Below are 27,657 nucleotides of genomic sequence, written 5' to 3' on the forward strand. Positions count from 1 at the left end.
TCAAGGCCCGATCACATGATCAGTCACAAGACCAGTCACAAATAAACAGTGACAAAGGAATGGTTACGTTGCAGAGCCTTATGACATGAATTTAGACCTGAGGTCTGTGATGGTCTTGTGAAGGTCTTAAACTTTACCACAAATTGTGCTGTGTTTAGTTTGTAAGCACTGCTACTGTAAATAAAGGGCTTAGGGATTTCTAAGATAAACCTTGTTTACTTATGGATGGTACTGTTTCACAATGAACTGGCCCCACATGCAGAATAATATTTGTTCACAAATCTCTAATTTTTACAGAGCAGCATGCCATGGTCTCTTCTCAAATCGAAACAGGACACTACAATCAGCTAGTTCGGTATTTCGAAAAGCCAGGGTCTTTTAGAAACATAGCTTGTGCACGTGAGTCAGCATATGGCTGTGCTGATAGGACTGTTCTCAAATACCCTCATACTGAGCCCGGGCTGTCAGAATCACCAAACTGGCTCATTGGTTGTGGGTGTATAGCTCCATTGACATGAGCCCGTTAAAGATTTGAGATATGCTGTCCATTAGACAAGTGTGCTGATTCATCATTTTCATGGGCCCTTGTCATTTCTGTCATCTGTCTGTTGACGTCTTCCGTTTCCTCCTCTGCTCCAGGTTTACGGATCTTGGTCATGCTCCTGCTAGACACGCTGCCCATGCTGGGCAATGTGCTCATGCTGTGCTTCTTTGTCTTCTTCATCTTTGGGATCATCGGCGTACAGCTGTGGAAGGGCCTGCTGCGAAACAGGTGCTTCTTGGACTTGCCCGATAACACCTCCATTGGAGCAGGGTAAGATCAGGTGGAATGCATTATTATCACCCCTGTAGCCCACATTTGTGAGCAAAATATGTTTACCTAGATTGTCAGAAGATACATTTACAGCTCACACACAAATGCAGTTAAAGCCACTTTCCATAGGTGTGCAGCAGACTGGAAATTTAAATCCTGCAAGAAAACTGTCCACGGAGTGAAGCAACAGTTGAATGTCAATTGCCTAGAAGGGAAGAAACAGTAAAAACAGACCACCAAACTAAACCAAAGTAATTGGTGATAAGGAAATTCAGACTTCGTCGTGAACTTACTCATTAACTTTTTACTCGGCACAAGAGGGGACAGCATGCGGGTTCAAGTGAAGAAATCTGGATTCTGACCCACAGGCCTGCAGCTGATTTCATGAAACCTGGCATAACTTTGCACCATTCATTAGTCTTACTCTCATGAATTTGTGGCATAGCTGCGAAGGATAATTACAATCAATTTCCCAAAACCTTTGCTGCTCAACATTTTAATTACATTACATTTCTCGGACAAGGACGATCGCAATTTTTACAATGGCTACTCCTTGTTACTATTACGGCCGTCGTTAAACAGTCATTGAATTACCCGCCGCCTGCCATTTTGAACAGGTTTCATCTTTCTTTGTTGGAACCAGACAAAAGATCTGAAAGTTCTCTCACAGCCAAACAAGTTTTCCATCACCGCCCAAGACAAACTTGTACATTTCCCATATAAACCATGTTAGTTTGAGCAATGATGAGCTTTAATCAAACCTGACGTGGCAGTAATAGGCCCCCTATTGTTCCTTTCAGATATGCCACTTAAAATTATTGCATAGGTGGCACCATAATTTGTTGTGCGAGTCGCAGACATACGCAGTCTGTAACTTTTGTGAAGTGTGTCATAATTTTTTGTTCCATCTTGGCATTAGTTAAGTTACGCCATTGCGTAAAGTTTCATGAAATAGGCTGCTGCGGAAATTTCTCAAGATGCTTGAACATTTCTTACTTCCACTCACTTATTTCCAAAGAGCTTGGATTCCTTTCGTCCGACTGAAACCAAGAATGATACGATTCAGGAGTTGAATTCAGTCAGTAGGCATTTCAATCAACTTCACGCTGGGGGGGATATTCTTAATGCTTCGCCAGTCCAACATTACACAAATTTTCCACTCAATTTCACAATTTTCACTCCAAGTCCTCCAGTCACTACTTGTGGAGAGAGAAATGTAATTCTTGAAGGAAGAGAACATAGGTTCTATGTGGATAATTGCATGTTTCCAGTCACTCAGCTCTTCACTCTTTTCGTGCTGTTTTTCCGTAGGTACGATGTTACAACATTTTACACACTGCCAGACATGTACCAGGATTATGTATGCAGTTTTAAAACGGATGCGGGAGATCTGCATTGCGACAGCGACCATAAAGATCCATTTCTTATAGGAGAACAAGAGTGCAACTCTACTGCCTTGCCCTACATAAACAATTCGTACGACAGCAATTTGACAGACTGTGTCAATTGGAACCAGTACTATACCATGTGTAAAACTAGCGACGTGAATCCATTTCTTGGGTCCATTTCTTTTGATAATATACTGTATGCGTGGGTCGCCATATTCCAGGTGAGTTCTTTTTCTGTGTTCTTGGCTTTCCTTATCCTTTGTCGTTCTAGTTCCTTTTTCTTTCACATTGTAAAGTTGGGCTCTTTGCAGGTGATTCCATGATGACAGTCACCACATACTGAAAAGTTATCAAGAATGCCAATCTAGAGTGTTCATTCAACAGATGGCACTGTTTGCTCAGTATCAAATTGTGTCAAAAGTTGCTGTGCACGTGTAGGCCCTTTCCACGAGCGCTGAAAACAGGGGTTCCTGGCGATAAAATCACATTGATGTCACGATTGCAGAGATATTGTGTCATGTGCAAGTGTATCCCTGTCACTAAATTGCCAGGGTCCCTGTGTGTTCATCGCACGGATCCATACTTACTCCAAAAATTGCGCGTGGATGAGAAATCAATGTGATTATCATCGAGATTGGTCTTGTGAATGTAACGTGTGTGATTTTTGCAAGGGCACTGTGCGTTGGAGTCCATTATGCGTGTATGCCATTTCCATGGTTCAAAATGGCGGTTCACAAAAATATGCTGCCTGCTAGTGATAGTCTTGCTGCCATCTGGTCCTGGACATGCCTTAGTACCCCGTTTTTACATAAGAGGGGCGGGAACCAGATCTATGAAGTTCTGGCCTTACTTTTCTATGCAAAGAATAGCCATGAATGTCAAAAAGAAATTGGACTTGATTTTCTTTACCCCATTTCTATTGATCAAGCTAGATATCCTTTGTTTATAAATCAGACACCTATCCCATGTCTAGCATGTTATAAAGCCCCAAAGTGAGTGCTGGCAACAAGGCTATCACTAACCAGCACTGGAAATCATGCCGATAATGTGTCTGAGACCAATGGGCAAAAACATCCAGGACTGTCATGAAATCTCAGAAACAGAAGTGCACAGCTAGGGCAGCCTCTAATGGGCAATTAGTGTTTCATTGTCACTGAATTCCTACACATATGTTTGTGAAAGCTTGTAAAAAAAAAAAAGGATGCGCACATATGGCAGGAAAATTAGCTCGTACCCTGTAGTTCCGCCGTTCAAAGAATACCACAGTACCAGTGATACAAATGTAAATGCTGCAAAACAAGCAATGTTCGCTAACTTGATTTGATCAAATTGCACACGACCCTTGTGACACACTCGGCACCAACTATCACAGATGTGTGTTTTGTAGCGTTCGTGCGAAAGGGCCTTATGCAGTATATTTTGCCATGTCATATACGAGCCATGTAACTTTGGTGGGCTTATCAGTTGAATGTTCAGACAGTTTCACTAGTACACAAAACACCCCCCCTAAAAAGGTTACATGCCAGTGCTCTATGCAAAGTATAAAACCTGGGACTGGTTTCCCCGCTCATTTTTTGCTCAATGCAAAAATCTTGTAGGCAATATTTTCTGCTTAATAACTCTGTGAAATGGAACCTTACATGTCATAAGCTTTATCCCGCCAACGATACTCTTGGGAGGCACTGAGCTTACTGTGCCTAATCATGTTGCTTTCATGAAAGGCAAAACCTGACACTTAATACAAATCAGACTGATGCAATAAACAACCCTTCAAAAAGATGGGTTCTCTGACACTCCGGTACTTGACCTCATGTGAAGTTTGTGCCTCGGCCGACATCCATCACTTCCAGTACCCGGGACTGAAATCAAAAACCTAATTACACCCAGCCTTTATATACATGGGACTTAAGTTTCAGCTTGGATTTGAACAGTTTGGACACGAAATGAATGTGGACTTGAGACTTACAAATGTTTTCCTTACCATGTCATGCCAAGTGACTAAAACCATCCTTGGAGTAAATCTTTAATGAAAAGGAGAATAATTAATTTTGATTGCAGGGTGGTGTGGGTGCCTCTTGAATGGATATATCTACTATTATTGGGAAAAAAAATCTCATAAATGTGTGCAGAAAGAATCTGATTGCATTTGTTATGATACCTCCCATTGTGCTCAAACCCAGTACAACATGCTGCTCAAATATCAAAAGTCATTGGCCAGCTATAAAGAGAAGAATTTACAGAAAAAGGGGACCCCCGTACCTTTGACACTTTCAGGTAGTTTGTGTACACTCTCTGAATCCTAATCTACCGCTTTGCAATATTCTTTTCTGACTTGGGCTTCAGCATTGGACCCAGACCCTTAATCCTTAGCTACATGTATAAACCTCTGCTACCAGCCTTACACTGTCTGTCTGGACTTAATCACAAATATGACATTTGTTAGTGCAAATTAGCATACGAGCAATGAGTTGCCATGGTGAGGATATAATCTCTTTCATGCATCATTGGTTGTGCATATATGCATGCACCCACTGCATACAGTTGTGCACACTGCACAAATGTGCAAAGTTCAGGGTTAGAAAAATTTCAGAAAACCTCACCAACCAGCTGGGGCCAATTTCTTAGAGCTGCTTAAGCACAAAATTTGCTTAAGCGTGAAAAACCTTACTTGATAAATCAGGTAACTAGCCAAAATTCCATGTGATGTATACTGTTTTGGGATCGTATTTAGCTGCATTCTGGTTAGCATGACAATCAGATAGAGTTTGAGCTGGTAACCTTTGTTTATTAAGCAAAATTTTTTTCCCGCTTAAGCAAATTTTGTGCTTAAGCAGCTCTATGACATTGGCCCCAGCTGACCCCAAGTCGCTTACAGTCTGCATGTGTATAAAGACATTAGGAGCTTAGTGTTTTTCTGTATGTACAACTACATGTACATGTTTGATCTCTGCATTTATTTTCTAGACGTAATGAGACATTATTGGATATGAATATGTGTATAATCTCAGTTTGGTCGCCAAGTTCTTGTGCGTATACAATTTAAAAAATTCTTCTCCAAATGATTTCAATTGCCTAATACTCTCATGGGGAACATCTGTTCTTGGTGGCCAAATTTTACAAAAGTCGTTTGAGTGGGAAAGTGCTTAATACATAAAGCTCGCAAAATGTGGGCCTAAATAATGCAGTATTTTGTAGAATTATTATAATAAGGTACCGAAGAAGTGATCTCATGATATGGACTCTTCTTAATTGAATAGTGCGCAAAGAATTTGGAGGGACGAAGTTATGATAATTTAATTGCAAGGAATAACACACACAACGACTGGATCAGACCCACTCTCTGTGAAGTCAGACCAGGTGTTTCATTTACGTGGGGAGACAATCTAAATGGGAGTGAGTGCCAAAGAAGACGCCTTGGGATAATTACCCTGTGTCATGGACAAAGTAGTCTTTGCAGCGTAATGTATTATGGAGAATCGTTGGACTTTGTCGTGACCTTAACGACTGACCGATTAAGCCAATCAGAGACCAGCTAGCATACAGCTGGCAAACGCTCCATTCCCATCCATAAAGACCATGTTGGCATTCATTGGGTCTGCCACTGGCTACAATCAATAATGCTAATTATTGAGCCGTGATTTCAATTGGTCGCAACGTGAGAAAACATTTGTAAGTCCACTGTCCACATCCAAGCTCTACCATGAAATGATTGGGAATTAAAGTTCGTCCTGGAAAGGGTGAAATGCAATAACTGAATTTGTAATTTCATGAAGAGATTTAAAGAATACAAACTGAGGAGAATTTAACTCCTTAATTCCATAAGGAGGGATTAAATTCAAAGAGAAAATTGCATTGATTCGGGAGAAGAAGTCTTTACCACTTTCTGAACTGACAAATTTAATTTGACTTCACAAGAAATGGACAGAAAGGCAAGAGAAAAGTGGAAACTTTACTGATATCAGTCACTTTTCTTTCTTTCTTTTTTTTTTCTTCTTTAGCATTACCGTCTTCAATCATTTTTCACAGGAGTTGTTGAAATTAGTCACACTTCAATCCGAAATTCACATTGTTTAACCAGAATGAACGTGATTCATTTTAGTCCCATTTCTATTATACAGAAGTTGTTATTGTGGATTTCCTGATCATACTTTTCTTTTTATGAATCCCTGTGGACCTTTGTCCAAATGAATCTCTTTTTTTGAGCACCAGTATCCATATTGTGTATGTCTTTTGAATCTCTTAAGTTAAAATTTTGTTTGTGCCCTAATCCACTCCAAGCGGAACAAAAGTAGGTGTATGTTTTTGGTACTCATCGCATAGGCGTCTATGAGGCACGCGTGTACATGCGCATTTGACGCGGAGCACGCTGAGTACGCAGAACTAATTTATTACGGCATGTATGGTCTTTGCGTAAACACAACGCATGCAAGAACCCGCTTGTAACCACCTGTCTTTCTTTCGCCAAATGGGGGCGCACTTCAGCTCGGGATGGATACATGTACTTTCCCTGTACTCTCTGTTTTATAAGAATGGATAAGGTCGAATGTTTATTTTATTGTCTGAACATTTTCAGGTCAAAAGTCATTTGCAGAACTTTGGTTTTTGAATTCAACATGACACCTGAGAAAGTGAAATCAACTCTTCAATGCAATCATTTTCACACATGTTTACTTTGAAGTTGAATCACTCCAGTAATGTTTATTTCATTTTAATCTCTGAACTTGAATATGTTGATTTGTATTTGCCTTTCTTTTATTTTGTGCTTAAAACTTCTCTGTGTATCTTTAGATTTGTGTCCCATCCCTATTTGGTTTTGGGTTACAGTGTGCTTTTATGTGTTTGTATTTGTCTTGTCATTGATAAAAAAAAAGTGGGGCAAGAAATCTGAAGTTTTCCAGCGTTTAACTCGGGGTTTTTTTTGGCCGGTTCAAAAGCAGAATTTTTGATCATGAATTGCTGAAAGAGGATAGTCAGATATGTGTAAAAATAGTAACATAAGCTCTGAATGGGAATATTTTAACCATCCCAGTTTTGCATTTGTGATCCATTCTATCACTCTGTATCCACCCCCCCTTGGGCTGTGCTATATTAGGCATTTTGCTAAAGGTCCAGGAAATTTTCTCAAACTCTTAACAAGAGGACGTTCTGAAAAGTCCTGACATGGTGGAGCTGTTTCAGGACCATAAAAATGTGGTTCCTCCTTGTTTGCTTAAGTCATTACTTGTTCCCCTTGTCCCATCTGTTTGTTTTTGTTTGTTTGTTTTTTGGTTGGATGTTTCTTGGTGTTCTCTATCAAGCTGTCTGCTTCTCTCACTCTCAGGTTATCACTTTAGAAAGCTGGGTAGAAATACAGTATTATCTGCAAGACGTTCACTCCCAGTGGGTGTGGATCTATTTTATGTTGTTGATTGTTGTAAGTAGATTGACACTTTTCCCCCTTTGGAATGTGGACCGCCTCCCATTTTCTCCCCCCCCCACCCTCCTTCCACTCTCTCGACATCTCATGCATGCCTCAACCAGATTTATAAAAACCAGAAGCTGGTGCCCGGCCTGCATGAGCCTTCATTTGTGTGTGTAACCGGGGAGGGGACCGGCGTACGTAAAACCGAGCTCTGTTCTGAGCTCGGCAGCACCCCGATAATCACATCAGACCCACCATTGTGAAAGCATGCCATTTTGGAGCTCGCTGTCGTCTCTTAACCATACATCATCGGTATTTTTGTATTTTGTTCACATTCCTTTCTGATACCACCCTCTCCCTACGGATTCCCCGTTAATGCCGGCCAGGTCATCACCTTAGAGGGCTGGACGGATATCATGTATCATATCCAAGATGTGCATAGTTTTTGGAGTTGGGCGTATTTTTTCGTACTCATTGTAGTAAGTATACATCAACCACCATTCTCTGGGCCTCTCCCAATGATTTTTCATCCGACTTTTTGGACTTTTCTGTTACTCGCTGTTTGCCTCTTTTTTTTTCTTGCTGTACTTGGTAGAGTTTCTTCAAAGTCGCCATATGTCTCCTGCTCCTTGCTGGTTCCCACCAAAGTTCAATTCTGCATATCATTTGCTTTGCTACTTTTACATACAGTGTACATGTCTTCTTTTTTTATGTGTAGATATTTAGGTGTTTTACATCCATCCAGTTCTTTGTTAGTTGTTCTAGAGAATTTCATTCACACATTTCAAATTTGTATTCAGTTGTGTACTTTCAAATTATGTTGCTCTTTCTTGGGGGAGGGCTTCAGGTGTATATCTTCTGTTCCATTAAACTTTTCCTTTAGATAAAATCTATAACCTGCGGTTTGCTACTTGGTCTTGTCAAATTCTGTTGTAAGTATGGGCACTCTACTTAGTGTAAAGATTTTGGGGGGGGTTGGAAGTGCTAAAACACATCGAAATTATTTACATGGACAATACATGCTTGTAGTTTTCTTTGGTGCCTTGGCCTAGTCAAATCAAAGTCCCTGCTTTGCACAAATATTTTTGTATTGGATAGCGATCATGTATGGCGAATGTCATGCAGTGCCCATAATGCCAAAAGGCTGTGTAATCCAAAGCCAAGTTTGTGCCCTAATTTTTCTTTGACTGTTCAACATCACACGTCCATCTTGTCCCCCTCCGTCTTGGTGTATTGCAAACTTTAACACACTCTGCACTTTCCACATCTTGACACTTGCTTTCCCTTTTGCAGCACCGCTCACATTAAATTGGGAATGCCATTGGCACAATTAAAAGAAGACTGTTCATAAATCGACACCATCTTCCACAGTGGTCATTCCAGTCACCAAGTACCAAGCCTCCTGTGGCACTTTTCAAAATTGGATTTTATCATTCAACCATTCCTGCGCCTGATCTTGAAATTGTTGTTTGAAAAAAGGGGGGGGCAGTTTCTTAACATCTGCCTGCTGTTTGCGGGGCTTTGAGGCCTCTGCTTTTCATGTAACAAGTTCTAACTTCTTCGATCTCGGCTTCTCAGAGAATGGGGCACCAGGGTAGCAAGAACTATGTGCATATTTGCTCCTTACACCTATCACATGTAGCACACTTCCCTTTCATGCAGAAATGGGCTAAGGGCAGTAGCAGATTGTGGGTGACTGCCTTGCTTAGGGACATAGGCCTTGGCATATCTTTAGTCTACACCATGCTTACAAAAAGTCATAGAGAGGTTTTGACACTCTGGTAGATTCTTGGCACAATAGCCCAAACGGCTCTGCTGCTTGCATGCTGGTACGCATTCAGCTGGGTAACATAAGACAAGATTAATGTAACCTACCAAGACGGGTAACAGTGGCCAGAAGACCATTATTTCAGGAAAAGAACCCCGTTCAAAAACAAAGGGAAAACTAGCCCCTCATCCCGGTGGGCTAAGTGTTTTGGGTGCACTGCTGGACACCACGGAAATGAAGTTGGGGCAAACTGTGGCCAACTTGTCTGTCAAACACACACAGTTTGTGTAGCATCCCAAGCTATCCCCCTAGCAATAATGGCGTCATTATTGAAGATCAAACTGCTCAGAAGGTCAAAGTATAACTTCCAAATATCCGTGTTTTCTGATGACCATTTACCCCACAAATGAAATAAAATTAATCCGATATTACACAATTTCTTGAGTGCTGAGAGCTGTTATCAAAATTTTTCAAAAATCAGCAAAATCCTGTAATCACCTTAATATTGGTCGTCATCTCAGTTCAAAATGAAATTGCATAATATCCTTGTTATGTGTTTAGGCTCCTTCTATAGTTGTCCAAGTATGTGGACAACAATAGAAGTGTGTTCTTAGCTCCAGTTTGCTAAGAAGACCTTTATATTTGGCCAATATCAATCAAAATACAACTTTGGCTTAAAATACCTACAGACCAACAGTACCTACTGAAACCAACCTAGTTTTAATGGCACCTAACTCAACCCTGAAACTGTGGGCAGAAGTCATTATACAGTGTGCAAGAGTAGAGTCATAATGCATGAACAGTGGCTGACATGATGCATTGCGTTTACTATTTAACCACTTGCTGCTGGGTAGTTTGAAAAATGCAGTGCACACAAAGGGGACATTTTCAAGATTTTCAGTTTTCAAAGTTCTTCAGAAATTCATTATTTCAATTAATGGACATTTATACCCACACAAATGACTGTCTGGTGGCTACTCTAATCTGACAGACAAAATCTATTGATGCCCAAGTATTTCAGCCAGGCCTGCAGCCTTCAAAAAAGAGCCCAGATTGTGCGATGTTGCGTAACATTGCGCTGCTGACTTCTTTTCAATTGGAGCCAGATTAGTGTGCAGTGGTACATGTACTGTGTGGCTCATCGCTGCGGTGGTGGAGCACTTTTGTCCCCATTGGTAATCCACTCATGCTAAATCCCCCAAACCGTGGTAAACTGTTTCAAAACAAGGCTGGATTATCTCCACTATTGAGAGTGAAAAAATGTTGGTAAATCTCAGCAGCCTGGTCTTTTGTTCCAAGTATGGTCTTTTGTTACAGGGCCCAGTTCTCTTTGTCAGATTTCAGAGACCCTGGCCACGCATATAAAGCATATGTGTCTGGTACCGGAAACCCCGGCAGCAAGTGGTTAACCCCTTCTTTCTGGGGAGCCTGGTTTCGGGCACCGTGCGTTTGTACGGAGAGCCGGGGTGCCCGGTTTTGGACAAAAGAGCCGGTCTGTGTAATAAACCAGACTGTACTCGGAACAAAGGACCTGCTGCTGGGAATTGCCATCATTTTTCAACTTCCATTTTTCGATGGTAATCCGGCACTGTTTTGAAACAGTATACCATTGTTTTGGGCATAGTGCCCCCATGGATTGGCACCGCAGACAAAGGTGCTCCAGGGCCCCATTGATGAGTGACACAGCGCCGCTGCTCGCTAATCCAGTTGCGTATGAAAAGACGCTACTGGCATTCACCGGAACAAAGGAAATTATGCAACATCACACAATTCTGGGCTCTCTTTTACAGGGCTGCAGGCCTGGGCTGAATACTCGGGCATCAAAGAAGGTTGCCTGACAGATTAGAGTATCTACCAGAGAGTCATTCGTATGGGTGTCCACATCCAGTAAATGAACACATGAATTTTTGAAGAATTTTGAAAACTGAAAATCTTGAAAAGGTCCCGCCATTACATCCCACTCAAGAGAAATCCACCCGGCAGATAGTAGTTAAGTCTGTAACATGAACCAGCTGTCCTGTTAAGTTACGCAGTGCCCTCTCTTGTCCATACACGGAGGTTGCAACTCTACTGCATGCATTACTCTCTCACTTGACTTGTGATCTCTCTCACTCATTTGTCACTTATTTCCTGGCTTCCTTTCCTTGTCTCTTCCTTGTATTCAATTTCTCTAACCCTTCTGCTCAATTTAACTACCATGTTGAGAAAACGATGGAAGAGCTTTATCATTGAACGATGTATTTAGTTGTCAAAGAAAACCTTAAATGTGATATTTTGGCATTCTGGAAGAAGATAAATATGAATGAAATGAAACATAGATGGAAACTGTATTGATTTTTGGCATATGCACTGTTGTGAATAATACAAACAATTGAGAATCAATTTATCAAAGGAGTTTAGTTTATGGTAAACTTTGTGTTGCATCTTGGCTTTGCCTTAAAGCAGGAGTTATAAAGACATTTTCCCAGTTACAGTGGAACTTGTACTCTAGAGCATGCTTTGTTCTCTGTTTGCTTTTACAAATTTTATTAGAACAGATCATGACAAATAACCCCTCCCCCCCTGTTTGCTTGCAGATTGGTGCCTTCTTCCTGATAAATTTGTGTCTAGTAGTCATAGCAACTCAATTTTCCGAGACAAAGCAAAGAGAGAGCAAGTTGATGGCGGAGCAGCGGAAGCGATTCCGCTCTACCAGCACGCTGGCCAGCAACAGCGAGCCAGGCAGCTGCTACGATGAGATCCTGAAATACATCGGCCACCTGGTGCGGAAGGTCAAGCGGAAGGTCCGGCGCTGGCACAAAGGTATCCGGGGGAAGCGGCAACGCAAAGTGATGCCTGCCATTTCGTTACGCCGCAAAAAGCGCCGGACCAAGTCCGTGCATGTGCACTGCCACCACCACCACCACCACCACCATTACCACTTTGGGAGCAACAGCCCGCAGGCGCCCAGGGCCAGTCCCGAAAACAGTGATATCGGCTCCTCGCCCACCCGACAGAACCGGCTCGTAGTGCCGTCAGCCAATGGTAGCTTAGGACCCAGTGTCGATTCGCTGCACTCTATCACCTATTGCACTGAGAACCTCTCCCGCTTAGAACCCTTACCCAGCCGGTCTCGCTGTAAGTCGTCCCCCCACCACCACGTAGTGACCACCCTGTCCATCCACCGGGCCTCCTCCATCAATTATCCCACCACAAATTCTAAGGATGCCAGGCCCAGCTCCGCCTTGGCCAAACTGACTGCCGAGACAGCATTGAATAGCATGACGGACGTGCCTCCCAATAAGCTCCAAGAACGCTGGAAGGACGTATGTCTGGGTGAAACACTGAATAAATACAGTAAACTACCCCCAGTCAAGAACGGCAATAAAATCAGTGGTAAGTCTCGCCGAAGAAAAAGGCAAATGAAAAAAAAAAGGAAACTTGTAGGAAGACTGCCGAGTCTTCAGAAATTTCACCCGGCATTCCTGGTGAACAAAAGTGCAACTGAAGCCACATTGACTCCTATTGAGACAAATGCGGAAGTTTGTTTCATGTTTAATCATGCTGCTGATGAGTTGGTAACAACAGGCTTCCAGTTGTCTAGTTCCTGCTTGCATCGTCCGGTTTAGTGATAAGTGATGATCATTTTTACAAATGAAAACAAACCAAATTGATACTTTCCCCCTTGAGCGGGCGAGCTGGTGTAAGGACAATCAGTCGAACCTTCCAGTGATTGCATGAGGTAAAATGGCCTGCCCACAGCTTGGCTTCTTATGATTTCATTTTTAGTTTGGCCTCTACCTGTACACTTTGGTGCACACTCAAATGAGAAGAGATATGTAGGATGTAAGATATGTTTCCCGTGCCTGCACTTTCAATTTGGCTGAAGTTGTTCTTTGAATTCTGCATGATGTCTGTTATGCTTTTCAAGACATTGATGTGATCATAGTTTTTGCCTATTTCCCTGAATTCCACAGTGTGCCCAGTAGGCTTGCCAGAACCTCTGTATTTTTCAGTTCAATGGTTCACATGCTCTTTTCACTCCAGGGGATGGCCTTGCTCCTGCAGGCGCTCACCCACCTTTAGCGCAGCGGCTGTCAGCCCCACCCCTCACCCATCCTCCTTCTTCTTACCCCGGGGGCCACCCGCACCTTGCCCCGCCCTCTCCGTGTCTTTCCATCCACTCGGCTGGCTGCCCCGTCCACCAGCCCTGCCCGGTCCACACGCCATGCCGTCCGTCCACCCCATGTCCCTCCCACTCCTCCTGCCCTACCCACTCCCCATGCCCATCCCGCGGGTCGCACACCTGCCCCCACACCTGCCCAGAAGGCCACAACGATTACGACTGGACAGAGTCAGACTTGGAAAGCGATGAAGACTCCGACGCTGACGATTCCGACTACGAGGAAGAGCAGAAAGGAAACCTCAAGTTTGGTGGATCGGGTTGCAAATCCTTCTACCGCAAGGTGTCCGATAAGATTGGGGAGATCGTGGAGAGTAAATACTTCATGCGCAGTATCCTCATCTGCATCCTCGTCAACACCCTCAGCATGGGTATTGAATTTCACAATCAGGTAAGCACATCATCAGTTTCCCCCACATTCTCCCATAGTGCTCACTGTTTACCTTAGCTTTCCTCCTACATTTCTCTGACATGTATGTAAGTAAGATACTCCTCACAAGCGATACGTACACATACTGGAACTGTACCAAGTCAGAGTATTCTGCTGAAAAATCGAAGGATTTATCCAAAATGTTCCAGCTTTAGCCAGGAGTACTGTGCATGAATTTCAGTTGTATAGAACACGGCTGAAGGTAATATGAATAACAGCTTCATGTTTTGCTCTGCTATGAAATTAACACATCTACATTTGAACTTACGAAAAACAAATTATTATAACTGACCATTATAATAAGACTGTGGTGTTTAATTCTGTTAAATCAAAAATGAAGTTGTCTGTGGGGTTACATGTATTTATTTTTACTTAGCTCTACAAATACAAGCTTAAAGTTAAGAACTTTCTTATTTGAATGCCACAAACGGGCCTTCCATCTCAGTCACAATATTGATCTGAAAATTATCGGTAAACTAACTACGGGAGCACCAGCACCCAAAGGATGTGTGTGGGGGGGGGAGCAATCGATATCCATTGATGGAAAGAGCGGCGATTCTGATGTCTTGAAAGGGCAGCGCACATGTATGGAAATGTTTGCACTGAGAGCAGGCAGCCTGAGTGAGCACTTCTCTCCTCAAATGGAGACGCGGAGGCAGCGAGTGCAATTGAAATTTAATTGGCTCACGACATGGCTACACATGTGCATGTTCTACCATTAGGGTGTGTAACGGGTGTGTTTATTCGTTCTGGTTATGGCTGATTGGGCCATCTGCAATTCCTATTGTGCTTGTTTCCTGTCGGATGAAAGCAATATGGATAGGTCATCAGTTTGTGTGGTTATCTTTACATACATGTACTTCAGGGTGCATGGTCATCTATATTTCATAGCCAGGTGTACATACTGGGCATACATATGTTTAAAAAAGCCAGCCCACTCTGTCTGTCACCTCGTAAGCAGATTGTTGCTAGTTCGAAAAGTAGGCTCCTTTCTCATTCACTGACGGAGAACGGGAAGTTACTGGATGACAGTTATCAGGGACCATGGAGGAAATTATCCCAATGTCATGTGCGTGTCATGAATATGCATGATTTACTTTTGCTTCAACCAATCCAAGCGCATTCTCAATCCTGCCCTCCAATCTCAGCAGTGTCTTCTGAATGTGATGGATCAGTTGGCAGTGCTGTCAATCCATCATTGAATGTTAAACATTCAACTTGTTTCGAATTTTCTATACGGGGAAATCCCAGGGTCTGTTCCTCATCAGCAATTCAGTTTGACAGGTGGCAGCCACGGTGCTACTGACAATGCATCATGTTCCTCGTGTTACGACGATACAGCACTTGTTTGTATTGTCTCTCGAAACACGTGAAAAAATGCATTCGTTTATAATGGCTGTACTCTGTGACCTTGCAAGAAAAGACTGCACTTGCAGATGGATGTGACATCGCTTCCGTCTTGATCTCTTTAGCGAGAGTGAACTTCAAATTGCCTCCAAATGACAGTATGTCAGATGTAGCACTGGGTGTTTTGGAAAAGACCTCTTGTTGTTTGCACTGAGTTCTTTCCCTGTGTTACATGCACAAGTCCGTTTTCTGGTAAATAGAGTCTTCTTGGGTTTCATCGCTCATATAGATACCTGTTTGTCAAGAAGTGTGAATTCCTACAATGGCATCCCACGAAGGCAAGATGTAATAACATGCTTTCTAGTGTGTTTGCCAACACTCAGTCCATATAAAATGGTGCACAAGTTAGTCCATTCTTAATTGCGTTGGAAACTTGTGAATATCTTGTGCAGTGCCCTGGGCCATTAGGGTGATTTGAAAGTACATGGATGTTTTGTTGAAATTTTAGCATTTGAATGTTATACTTTCAGGAACACAACGCATTTCTGCGCATAATTTGTCGCATGAAACCTGTCGCACGAATGGGCAAGTTCAGGTGCGAACTATCCGCTCCGAGTGGAACAAAAGAGGTTGTGGTTTTTTGGTACTAACCGCATAACCGCGCGTTTATGATGGAGGAGAGATCAGTGGTGCATTTGCCACGGAGTACACACGACAGATTTATTCCAGAATGTAGGGTCTTTATATACGACCCGCTTGGAAAACTTACCACCATCTGTCTTTCTTTTGCTACTTTGGGGTGCGCTTCAATTTGGAGCGGATGGTCCGACCAGTTGTCGATTGCTTATTAACAATGCGCATGTGCAATTCAATTACGCTCGAATGACCCTCGTTGTTGCTCACATTTCACCATTAGTGTACATGGTAATTGAAATCTCATACAGTTATTTTCATGTGAATGGTTCCTTCTGCAATGATAAATGAAATAGGCTATTGATCACCAGCCGTGCAACCAGAGCCTGGTCCGATAGTTGGTCCCATCCATCCATCGTTCAGGCAGTATTAGTCAAACTATAGTTAAGTATAGTCATCACTCGAACTTGCTATATAAATGTACTGTAATGAAAACCAGTGACATAACCGGTATTATCACTTCATATTCACAACAGTTGAATGCAAGTCAACTCTGTTCATGCCAAATGTGAATTGACTTTCAAATTAGCACTACATAGTCTGCTTCTCATGAGGATTACTGTGCTAATACTTTTTTTACCGGAAAGAGCTTTGGTTCCTTGAACAGGGATACACATGAATGAAGAATGAATGAAACATTTATTTCAATGCTGTCATTCTTTACAATAAGCAAACATGATTCACAAGTACTGAGTACATGGCCATTTACTTGAGCAACATTACATAATGTATCATTTTTATATCAAATAAATATGATTTAAGAATATGAGCCCAGCAACTGAGTTGTTAGATTTCTAGCAAACACAGATAAAGAAGTAATGATTTGAGAGAGCCCATTCCAGTACAATGTACCTTGATGAATAACATCGTTCTTGGCCAGTGACGTTCTGTTCAATTCGACAAACGAGTTTCCCTTTATGCTGCTATGAGTATTATAATTATGGATGTTAGACGCTAAATTAAAACAAGAGTTCAAACTAGAAGGGAGTAAATTGTGCATAACTTTGTACATGAATTTTCCCAGATTAAGTTTGTATAAATGGTTACATTGCAACAGGTTTAGTTTAGCAAATAACGGAGCAGAATGGTCGCGATAGCCAGCATGCAAAATGATGCAGACAGCTCGTTTTTGTAAAGTAAGTACATGGGTAGACCTTTTGTACTATCCCTCCATAACAAAAGCAGTTACCTGAAAGGTGGCTGACATCAACAATCTCTTTACTCCTTATACCACACAAACCTGCCTGTCCCCTTCCATGCTTATCGAAAATCTAGTCATCAATTATGGCTCGGTAGCCTAGACAACAGAACACTGTTGCTAAACGCACACAACTACCATCCGCAGCCCCATTGCTCTTCCGCCGGCGTGCACCCCTGAAGCGGTTGTCTATTCTACTTGACCTCCTACCTGCGTTAATTGGAGCGCATCATTATTGCAGACTCGATGTTTGCTTTCGCCAGCCGCGCATCCCGCACGTTGATCTTTGATCTGAGGCAAGGCTACGCAACCCGTGATTACGCTCGTGTGGAGCAAGATTGTCTGGACATGGAAGATTACCAAGCTCCCAGGGATACAAGCACATCATTTCATGTTGCATGTATATTTAAATAATTGTTTTATCCAGCAGGATCCAGGGACTACATTTTGCTTTCCCTCCTTTAAAAAAAAAGGAATTACAAAAAAGGTCTGCTTTTCACAGACCAAAGCTACTTAAAAAGTCCCAAAGCCTCCGATTTCAATATGATTTTTATGTTCTCCCAGGGGTTTTTGCGTTCCTGCCTGGATACAAGTCTTGATACATGTACTTTAATATTTCGAACGAGCCAAGCCAAGATTTCACATCAATTTCAGTAGAGCAGTTGAATGAAAATACCAGAAGAGTAACATATGGACAGAGCACTTGTATCATATGATATTGGCTCCGTGCTTGAACAATGCAAAACAATTTCTGTGCCTTTTTTTCTTTTAATTAAGTACTGATTTCATTGAGAGGACACACTCCATGTGCCTGACTAGTGTCTCAGCATGCACACACTGCTCAGACATGAATCAGGCCCATGAACTATGCAATTTTGAGTAACTTCACTAATCTGTAACATAGTTGTGTTAAAGGTTCAGTCCATCATTTGTCCTTTGTGCATCATTTTTCTTTGAGGCAACAAAATTACTCAAAATCTAAAGAGGGATGCATAAGAACAAACCTGATAAAGTCTGAGCACAGTGGATACTGTGTATTTCGAGCAAAACAATATTCTAGGGTTTCAATTTCAGATCAATAGTTGCCGATTCATGTTTTGACTTGCATCTAAATTTAGTATCTGGGACATTCTCTTTTGTCTTAGTAAGAAGCAGCCACGTGATTTCCCGCACTGAACCAACAAGTCCAAGTAACCCCGTTGTGTGTCGTGGCAATGCTTGCACCTGCTTCCAGCGGCAATTTTCCAAAATGCATCTTTAGACGCATCTTTAAAATGACCCTTTCTCATTTTCTTTTCAAAATAACAGCTTATCAGAGTTAAAATTTCATGGGGAGTTTAGTTCCAAAACTATCTTGTATGCATTTCCAACAATAGTTTTGTTTTCAGTGTTTTTGTTTTGATAACTGCAAATGATGGAAAGTACCTTTATTATTTCGCACATGGATCACATGGAATTCAGTTGTCCTTCCAGTCTCTCTGTCATCAGTGACGGGGCACTTGTACACTAAGTTGAAGGAGTATTATACCGGAGGGAAAAAAATACTGGCACTGTGGACAATTCAAGGGCTGCATTAACAGAAGACCTTCAAATTGGTTACTCGATGAATATTTCTAGGACTGTCGATGGTACGAGCCAGTAAGAATGTCAACCAGGTTTGTTTTAATCATTCATTCTACCGTTGGCGGTGCAGATGTCTGCCATGTATCATTGAAGTATTTAGTCATCAATTATCCTCAGCGAACACTTTTTAGTACAAGTTCTTCATTGAATAATTTTTACTTAACTAATGACATAATGGTTATTCTTGCAGCTATTCGAGCCATATGGCTCCATAATCCAACAGTACAACGTAGCCGTGATATGTCCCTTGCGGATAGATTTAATGAGTTACAAATCCATTCAGTTGTACTTTGGTTAAGAGTCTTCTTTTTTTATGAGTGTGTTACATAAATGTTGAAAGCATCGTTACTGTGATACAGATCCCTCGGAATCTAGGACAAGGTAATTGGCTTGCACAATTGAAGTTTGTAGAAATTGTAGTTGGCACTTTTGGTTATAAAAGAACGCTGTTAGTTTAATCCGCACTTCGTTGTGTTTTTGTTTGTCTATTTTTGGATTACTAGTTTTGTTTTTCTATATAAGTTGATATGGCAACATCTTTAAAGCTACTCTTGTCAACTGACTTTCCTACAAGAAAAAAAAAAGCAGTGAGGAGTTGTGTCGCAAAAGTATTTTCCATTTCAGGTCTCACTAAATTCAGTCTCAGTGCTGTTTTACATTTGTCTCGTGTATTAGTTGTTACAATAATTTTACTGACAGTACATGGAGAGGTGTTTCTGTCAGTTCCAGCCTTTCTCGCAGAGCTTACTCGAGGAAGTTAGAAGACACCGGCTGAAAATTACATAAGACATTTACAAAGTTTGAATCAGTTTTTAGTTTGTTGCCAATGTTGCTCATCCCTACAGCAAACACCTATAAATACTGTAAGATTTCTGTCCAAGACTGGATTCTGCCTTGAAAGGTATCTGTTTTTCCCATTCTGACTTGAAAGGTATCTGTTTTTCCTGTTAAATGTAAACTCATTAACAGTAGAATGGTTGACAGAAGGGGCAAGAAAAGTTATTTTAAGGTTTTACTGACCTTGCTGTGTGGGCTTGGCATTGCTGGGAAAAAAAGGAGAAAAAACTTCTTGTTTAAAATTGCTTCTGAGCCAAAAACTCATTATTTCAACATCTAGTAGAAAATATGAGTCTAAGTGTCAAATTGGCGTAAGTTAATGGATTCCTGCTTTTTACATTTACATTAAATTGATTTCAGCATTGTTCGGGAATTATGGCAAAATGAAATTTGATCCCCCAAAATAACTTTCAGAGTATCTCTCTAATTTTTTTTAACTGTTTCACTCACCTTGGGTCTTTTTTGTCCTATGTGTGAAATATCTCATCGGAAAGCTCTGAACTTCTGTACTGCTTGTAGATTTGCATTTCCATGTGAAAATTGAGCTATCAGCCAAGAAGCGAAGGCAGCCATGAACTTTCAGTTTGTACTCAAGATTAAGAACTTCCAGTTTGTACTCAAGATTAAGAAAATCTGACCCCAAACATACAAATTGTATTAGTCAGTCTAAATGCTTAGTAAACAATGAAATTAACGTTTTTAACAGATCAGTTAAAAGGATTGAGTACTTTTGTGACTTGAAACTAATTATTATTAATAATTTATCACAACAGAGATTTCTATTAGATTTTATGTCTTAGGAGAGTGGATTATGTGTCTTTGATTTCAGTGGTAATATGAGAAATGCCTTGGATAGTGCTTCTACTTTTTAGCCACCTGTCAATCGGATGGTTGTTTGTTTCCTCTGTCTGAGTGAGTGATTGTATTCTTCTTTGCAAGCTCTCAACGCTTCGGCAGCACTGAGGCCCTTAATGCCAGGCCTGTCTGATCGAGCATTCATGCCCCAGGCTGGCGAGAGTCTTTCCTGTCGCGCCGCTTTCAGTGGCCGAGAGTGCCCTATTAGGTGACGTGAGCCTCTCGCGTGGCACACTTTAGCGTGTTGTGATGCTCGAGTTGCCCACCCTCCCAGACCAAAAAAAACAGAACAACTTATCAACAACTTATGCAATCATCATTCGGTCAATTACATCAGTTCTACTTCCCATTTTTGTAAACATCTTTGTGTGATGCAGTGACAAAAGCATTTGTATGCACTGAGGAGAGAAATTTTGGTTTCCCTTTAAAGTAGATTTCATTGAGCGTAATTGGACATCAAGATGGGTTCACCTTAAAAGTCAAGTGTTCTAAAACATTCTCTCCATCAATGTCTAGAATAAAGTTTGATGAAAGACAGGTTTGAAACGATTCTCAACAAATTACATTTTCCCAGACAGTATTTATTAATCCGTTGCACCCTAGACATACTGCAACAAACAACCTAAACATTTTTTTTTTGGATAGAGGATGTTTAACAATGTGCACTTATCCATCAGTACGAGTGCTCAAGGTGCTGCATATTTTAGCAGTAGGGCCTGTGGTGTGACGAGTGTACAGGCTCATACTGCTCCAGGGGTCAATTTCATAGAGCTGCTTAAAGCACAAAATTTGCTCAAATGTAAAAAAAACCTTGCTCAACAAATCAGGTTACCAGCCAAAACTCCATGTGATGCAAACTGTTTTGGAATGGAATTCACCTGTCTTTTAGTTAGCATGACAATCACACATTTTGAACGGGTAACCTTTGTTTATTGAGCAAGTTTGTTTGTGCTTAAGCAAATTCTGTGCTTAAGCAGCTCTGTTAAATTGGCCCGAGGTTGTGATTGTCTTTAAATCCCGGGAGAGATGTTTCTGTTGTCGCCAGTTTGACACACCTGACTTGTAGTCTTTTACACTTCAATTATTCAGAAATGGCCTGTGGGTCAGGCGCAATGAAGGGACTGCACTTCTCCTTTTTATGATGGTTCCTTGCCATGTTAATAGAACTCTTAGCCCTACATAGTACTAGCTGCAAGGGGTCTATAGGTTTTCAGGGTTGCATTCATGCAAAGAAATGTAACTGTCGGAGGCTATCCAATAATGTGGCTTGAAGAATACACAAGAGACATCAACTAGAGTAAGACAGCATCTCCATGTTATGGCTGTGGCTTGATATAACATGGTCACCTATGCGAGCCAGTGGCCACTTCTCATAGAGGCATGTGCTACTTTTAGCCATAGTCAGTTGATGCAGACACTCACTCAACTCTGGATCGTCACCCCCTGGTCCCCTATCACTATATGGTGGATAGGGTCACTGTGGTACAAGCTTTAACATGCGACACATGATTTCACCCACTTTGCTAAAAAGCTCCAGGTTGTTTACTCCTGTTTATTTGTCTCCACACTCCTGCAGCCGGATGAGTTGACAGAAGCCCTGGAGATCAGCAATCGCATCTTCACCAGCCTGTTCGCCCTCGAGATGCTGCTGAAGCTGATGGCCTATGGCTTTGTAGGTTACATCCGGAATGGGTTCAACGTCTTTGATGGGATCATTGTCATTGTGAGGTGAGAGAACCCAGTCAGTTGTTGATGTATAATTAATATCATTTCCGTATTACATGTCCTTCATATTGTCACCTTAGCCCAGTGTACCAGTACATCAGCTCTGTTTTCACCAAGAGACTAGCATGCCCGAGTTCAATTCACATCCTGCCTCTCAAGTTTAACACACTTGTCCCTCTGTTCAACTGTGCTACTTCTTTGATAATGAGCAGACTGGAGCACAGATGAAACTTGTGACATCATTGACATAAACGTTGCAGACACATTAAGGCTCAGGTGATGTTTCTTGCATCTTGCAAGGTGTAAAATTTCACACTGAAGTTGGGTTTGTAGAAGGGCGAACTGATTGAGCACAGAGCTAGGGTTTGAGCATCTAATGATCTTTCAGAGCAGTAGCTTACCGTGTACCTAACAAAAATTTCACATTGTCTTGTCAGCAAATAAAACATGTAGAAAGTTTCAGAAGGATTGAAAAGAAAAGACAAAGGCTCAAACGCAAAGATAAAGTTAAGTCATAAAGAGCAGTATCCCCTTGAGCAGAAGCACCCCCTCGTCGGTTGAAAAGAGCCATGTTGGTGGGGAGTATTCATTTTGTTTGTAGTGACACGACCGCAACACATGCATTTCATAGTTGTTGATGAACCAGTGGAGTGCATTTCCCACCGAGGGAGCCTCTGTTGCACGGAAAATTGCATCCTCTCTTGGTCCTGCTCGAGGTCACATATACCACCCTATAACCTCGGTGTCTTCTATTTTGCAGTGTGGTTGAGATAGTACAACAGGGCGGTGGGGGTCTGTCGGTGCTGCGAACGTTCCGCCTGCTGCGGATCCTCAAGCTGGTACGCTTCATGCCGGCCTTACGACGTCAGCTGCTGATCATGCTCAAGACCATGGACAATGTTGCCACGTTCTTCTCTCTTCTCTCACTGTTTATTTTCATCTTCAGGTAAACAGAAAGTGAAAGTTTCCAATGCAGTGTGAAACTATTTTAATTTTGGATGATTTTGTTGAAGGTTATTGTCACTTAGTGGTGATGCTGTCAGTTCTGAGCTATCTCCATTCTCTTTGGTTGACTTTTGAACTACAATGTACCTTGATGTAATTTCTCTGCAGAAATGGAAAGGTGACTTGTCTAGATGTGATTTTGGTCAGGATTATCCAATATCTCATCCACACAACCAAAATCACATCCGTATCAGAAATAACATCCAGGATTTTGTCATTAGAGTCAAACATTACATCCTGTGTGAGCGCCTTTTCAAAATCACATCCACTGTCTTGCCGTTTAACCAAAATCACATCTATCCTGGTTGTGACATATCCGGCCAAGACTGGATTTTAGATTATGTCTGCCAGTGTCATTCCATGCGGTGGAAATGTTTCCAACACTTGCCTGGTTACAGCATCCAAAACACTTAAAAATTCCAAAGAGTTCGGTGCCCCATTCACCATCATTTTCTGTCTGTAATACTACCATGCCTGGTGGTGTGTCGGAGCCTTGTTGGTGATTGCACCAACACAAATTCCGATGTTTGTGACTTACTTGGAAAATTTATACAGCCCTGAAGTGGTCCTCGTGTTTCTGTTTGTTCATTGATTATAATATAAAAAGCAGCCGTCAGTGACATTTTTGCATAGATCATGTAAACATTTACATAGGAGCTACATTCGGGGTCATAATTTTAACAGAAAATCTCCTTACCGCAAATGCACCCCCATCAGGTGTCAGAAAATGACACAGACATTGTAAAATGTAGAAATAAGATGCTTTCAAGACATACCACTAACCACAAGATCCCAATTTATGACGTGCTTGAAATGTGTTGAAGCACAGAATTGATTTCATGACCCCTTTAAAGTTGACAGGATGCCAGCTAGTATCTCTTAATGCATTAGTGCTGATTGTTGACAGCAGCCTGCTGAAGACCTAAGTGTACTTTTTCATCAGTTTCCCAATTCACACTTGGACAACAGCATCATCAAAGTGGTAACACATTTCTGTTCCCCTGGTACCCGAGCGGTTACATGCGTCGGTAACATGAGACACACGGCTTCCTGTGTGATGTCTGTGTCCCTGTGACGCATGTTACCATGTGCTGAACAGCATTATTGATCAGGTTTTCTCCTGAAGACAGTTCCAGGCCGCCACTAAGCAGGAAAAAGTTAACTAAGCAAATTTCTGCATTAACCGCCAAACAGCTGGCGTCAGCCACAAGCAGTACACGCTGCATTACATTTTGGCTGTCAGGCCAAAATCTGTACTCCGTGCACTTTATGATTGAAATTGGCCCTAAAATGATCAGGGCAAACCAACATAAAGTTGTTCTTCCCCCTAGATCTTCTCACAACCAACCTTTTCACCTCAACACAGACATTCACTTGATACCAACTGCAGTTGTACCATAGTGTTGTGATCACTGTGGGAATCATGAGAGAGAATCAAAGAGCCATGTTGGTGGGGACTGTTCATTTTGTTGGTAGTGATGCGACTGTGTTACTTGTATTGCATAGCCATTCGTTAACCAGCAAAGTGCAGTTCCCACCAAAACCGGGAACTTCCATTGCTAGGAAAATTGCGCCCTCTCTTGGTCCCATCCGGGGTCCATACATGCAGTTTGACCCCTTTTACTGTGCTTACGTATGTGAATTCTCTTATTCTCACAGCATTCTGGGCATGCATTTGTTTGGCTGCAACTTCTGTAGATATGTGGACGGTGTGAAGGTGTGCGACAGGAAGAACTTTGACAATCTGCTCTGGGCGCTTGTCACAGTGTTCCAAGTAAGTTCAATACTAACTTAACCAGGTGTCCTCTCCTGTTGTCAGTTATCAGCACATCAATACCCCAGAATTTCAGTGCCATTTTCAGCAAATGTGTCGATGTAGGGCACACTTCAAAAGTCATGGCATCAGACAGAGGATGCATTTGAGAAGTAGCTTTTAATTTCCACAATTTCTTTAACTTCTGCTTGCAGCAATATTGGTGGGGGAAACACCAGTGACTGCGAATGTATGAATTCATTTTATTGGCTCTCTCCGAGAGAGAGAGTCCCTCTTAATTTACCTTTATGACGTTTTCAGTGTGCACATGAGCTGTGATCATTTGGTTTAACCATAAGCATTACCCGGAGGAACAGTGCTTTGTCCATAAACTCAATATTGAAGGAAGTCTGGGCTAGCTAAGATGAGTTTGTGAATGCGTCTACCTGTATTGCTAATTGTCTCAATGAGTCATGTATATCAGCCTGTTTAAGCGCTGCTTTGCCTATTAAACTGTGGTGCTTTAGGTGTGGTTTGTAATGTGCAAAATTCAATCAAATTAGATCGCAGTCACGAGCAGTCTGATTGTACCTAACATGGAAAGAGGCTCTAAACGCCTGAGTTGGGTTCTTAAAGCTGACTACTACAAGTTAAGCTGCCTCTATATGCAGTAAGCAGTAAAGCATGACACAGGAAAAAAACCAACACTGAACATGTTTGTGTTGGAGCCCGAACAGTATCATTCCATAAGCTCACTGTGCAGCACCGGGGCACACATGAGGCTGTTGATGACTAGCCGCGCAGGATGTGACATCATGTAACCTCCCCCAGTTGCCACAGCAACAGAGCAGCATCTGAGTCAAATGCCAACCTGATGGGAGCAATTGCCTCTCCCCGATGTTCAGCTGACGGCAGAGTAGATGTTCATTATTCCTGCATTTGTAGAATTCCGCCCGGGGGCCACTCTCACTAAATAGAGTGTTTTTAAGCAGATTTTGCCAAATGATTTGAGAAGTGTTTTTAGCAGGAACATTTAAAGGAAACATTCAGCGGACCTCCAGCTCAGTTTTGTTTTTATGAGCATTACTGTGTGTGACAACAATACAAACAAGATATTAAAGCTTCTTTTTATTTAAGAAGGTGGTTGCTTTTCATTCTCAAAAAACCCTTTCATCGGTAAATATTTAGAGGGTGCTATTTTTCCTTGTCAGACAAGGCACTACTTGTCAAAAGAGCTTATAAAGAAGTCCCTCAGAATTACCTCCCAACAAAGTTTTGAAGAAACATTGGCCATTACTATTGTCAAATCAAGGTACCTAACTCTACAATCAAGTAAAAAATCAAACTTACTCCAAGAAAATGTATTATTTTCACACAGAGCTATGGAGCCATTTTTACTCTTGCCTCAGATGACATCACTGCTTTTGCTCATGAATGTGGGAATGTTTGTTAGCAATTTAAAGTTTTTCCCTTTGACTGCCGCAAAGGAGATGCAAGAAAGCTTCCCTACATGTATTCAAATCACAAAAATCCTATTTTTTGTCTCCTTTTAGTAGAAATGGAGGGAGAGACTCATTTTGTACACTTCTTTAAAGTTGAAGTAACACGTTTTTCCTTCCTCCAGTTTTGGCTTTTTCATTATCAGCATCAGATATCTGTTTAATCTAGTGTCTGTTTAAATGCCTAGCTAATCATGGTAGTTTCTATAATTGTTGGAGGGGGATGGGTAAAGATGCTCTTCCTGCGTGATATGTTTCTACATCAGAGTAAAGCACTTCCACAGTTATTGATGAAGTAATTGTCGGCTATGAAAACATGTAAGGCCCTCTTCTTGATCAAGGGAGGATCCCAGGGGGCATGGGGTGATGCACGCCCCCCTTTTTTCCACCCCAAAAAAGAAGTGAATAAATGAAAAGAGAAGAAAATGAGGGAGGGGAAAGAAATGAAGAGGGCGGGACCAAGCTCCATAAATGTAATGTGTCAGAGGCGTAAAAACAACAGTTCTGCTTCGGGTTACCCAACCTCCCCAATTTTACGGCAGTGAACCCTGAAATGTTTAGTTCGCACCTCCCCTTTTGGAAAATCCTGGATCCGTCCCTGCTGATGGGCTGCCCAATGTTTCATGTGAAATTCCACTCAAACTGCATTGAATGTGCACCTCAGCCACCTGAATGCACCTGTGTGGTTGGGAGAGACTTTTGTTTGCTTGGAAGGCATGGCTAAGGAAAACAAACCGATGTCCATTGATATATAATGCAGGGAGTGATTGTCTTAAAGTTGTACTGATTATTATCACCAGTAGACAAGGATGAATCGGGGACAGGAGGAGGGCAACAGGGGCCACGCCCCCTTCCCCTCCCCCCCAAAATTTTGTTTTCTTTTGAAAATGATCAAAGGGAGACACATTTTTGGTCTGTTTCATTTCCCTTCCTTGAAAAAGCATGTCAAAACCCCAAAGTGCAGCATTACTTCTCAGAAAGGCCATAAAAAGTTACTTGGACAAATTTCCCAATTGTCCCCCACCCCAAAAAAAGGGTTTGCTCCCCCTTCCCCTTAAAAGGTTGGTTTTGGATTTGTCCTTGTTAGTAGAACCGGTCTCAACATACATATAGCCTGCCACAGATGGATATGTTCACCAGTCCCTATTATGAGAAGAAG

At 41.8% G+C, this 27,657-nt stretch overlaps 1 protein-coding gene across 13 annotated transcripts in view; it reads left to right on the forward strand.

Moving 5' to 3' along the window:
- cacna1g (calcium voltage-gated channel subunit alpha1 G) overlaps positions 1–27,657 on the forward strand; it is a 129,285-nt gene that overhangs the window by 49,044 nt on the left and 52,584 nt on the right. For 12 of the 13 annotated variants that reach the window (XM_087139446.1, XM_087139445.1, XM_087139453.1 and 9 more), the window contains 8 exons: positions 640–814; positions 2,126–2,423; positions 7,990–8,082; positions 11,948–12,746; positions 13,398–13,924; positions 22,093–22,244; positions 23,002–23,187; positions 24,906–25,020. In XM_087139446.1, the coding sequence (XP_086995572.1) occupies positions 640–814; positions 2,126–2,423; positions 7,990–8,082; positions 11,948–12,746; positions 13,398–13,924; positions 22,093–22,244; positions 23,002–23,187; positions 24,906–25,020 (2,345 nt within the window). Of the gene's footprint in view, positions 1–639; positions 815–2,125; positions 2,424–7,522; positions 7,616–7,989; positions 8,083–11,947; positions 12,747–13,397; positions 13,925–22,092; positions 22,245–23,001; positions 23,188–24,905; positions 25,021–27,657 lie in introns of all 13 variants that reach the window. The other variant, XM_087139448.1, reaches the window with a different exon arrangement.

This window comes from Acanthaster planci, linkage group LG07, assembly GCF_054643075.1.
Source record: "Acanthaster planci isolate LZ-2023a linkage group LG07, COTS_SCS, whole genome shotgun sequence".
NCBI lineage: Eukaryota > Metazoa > Echinodermata > Asteroidea > Valvatida > Acanthasteridae > Acanthaster > Acanthaster planci.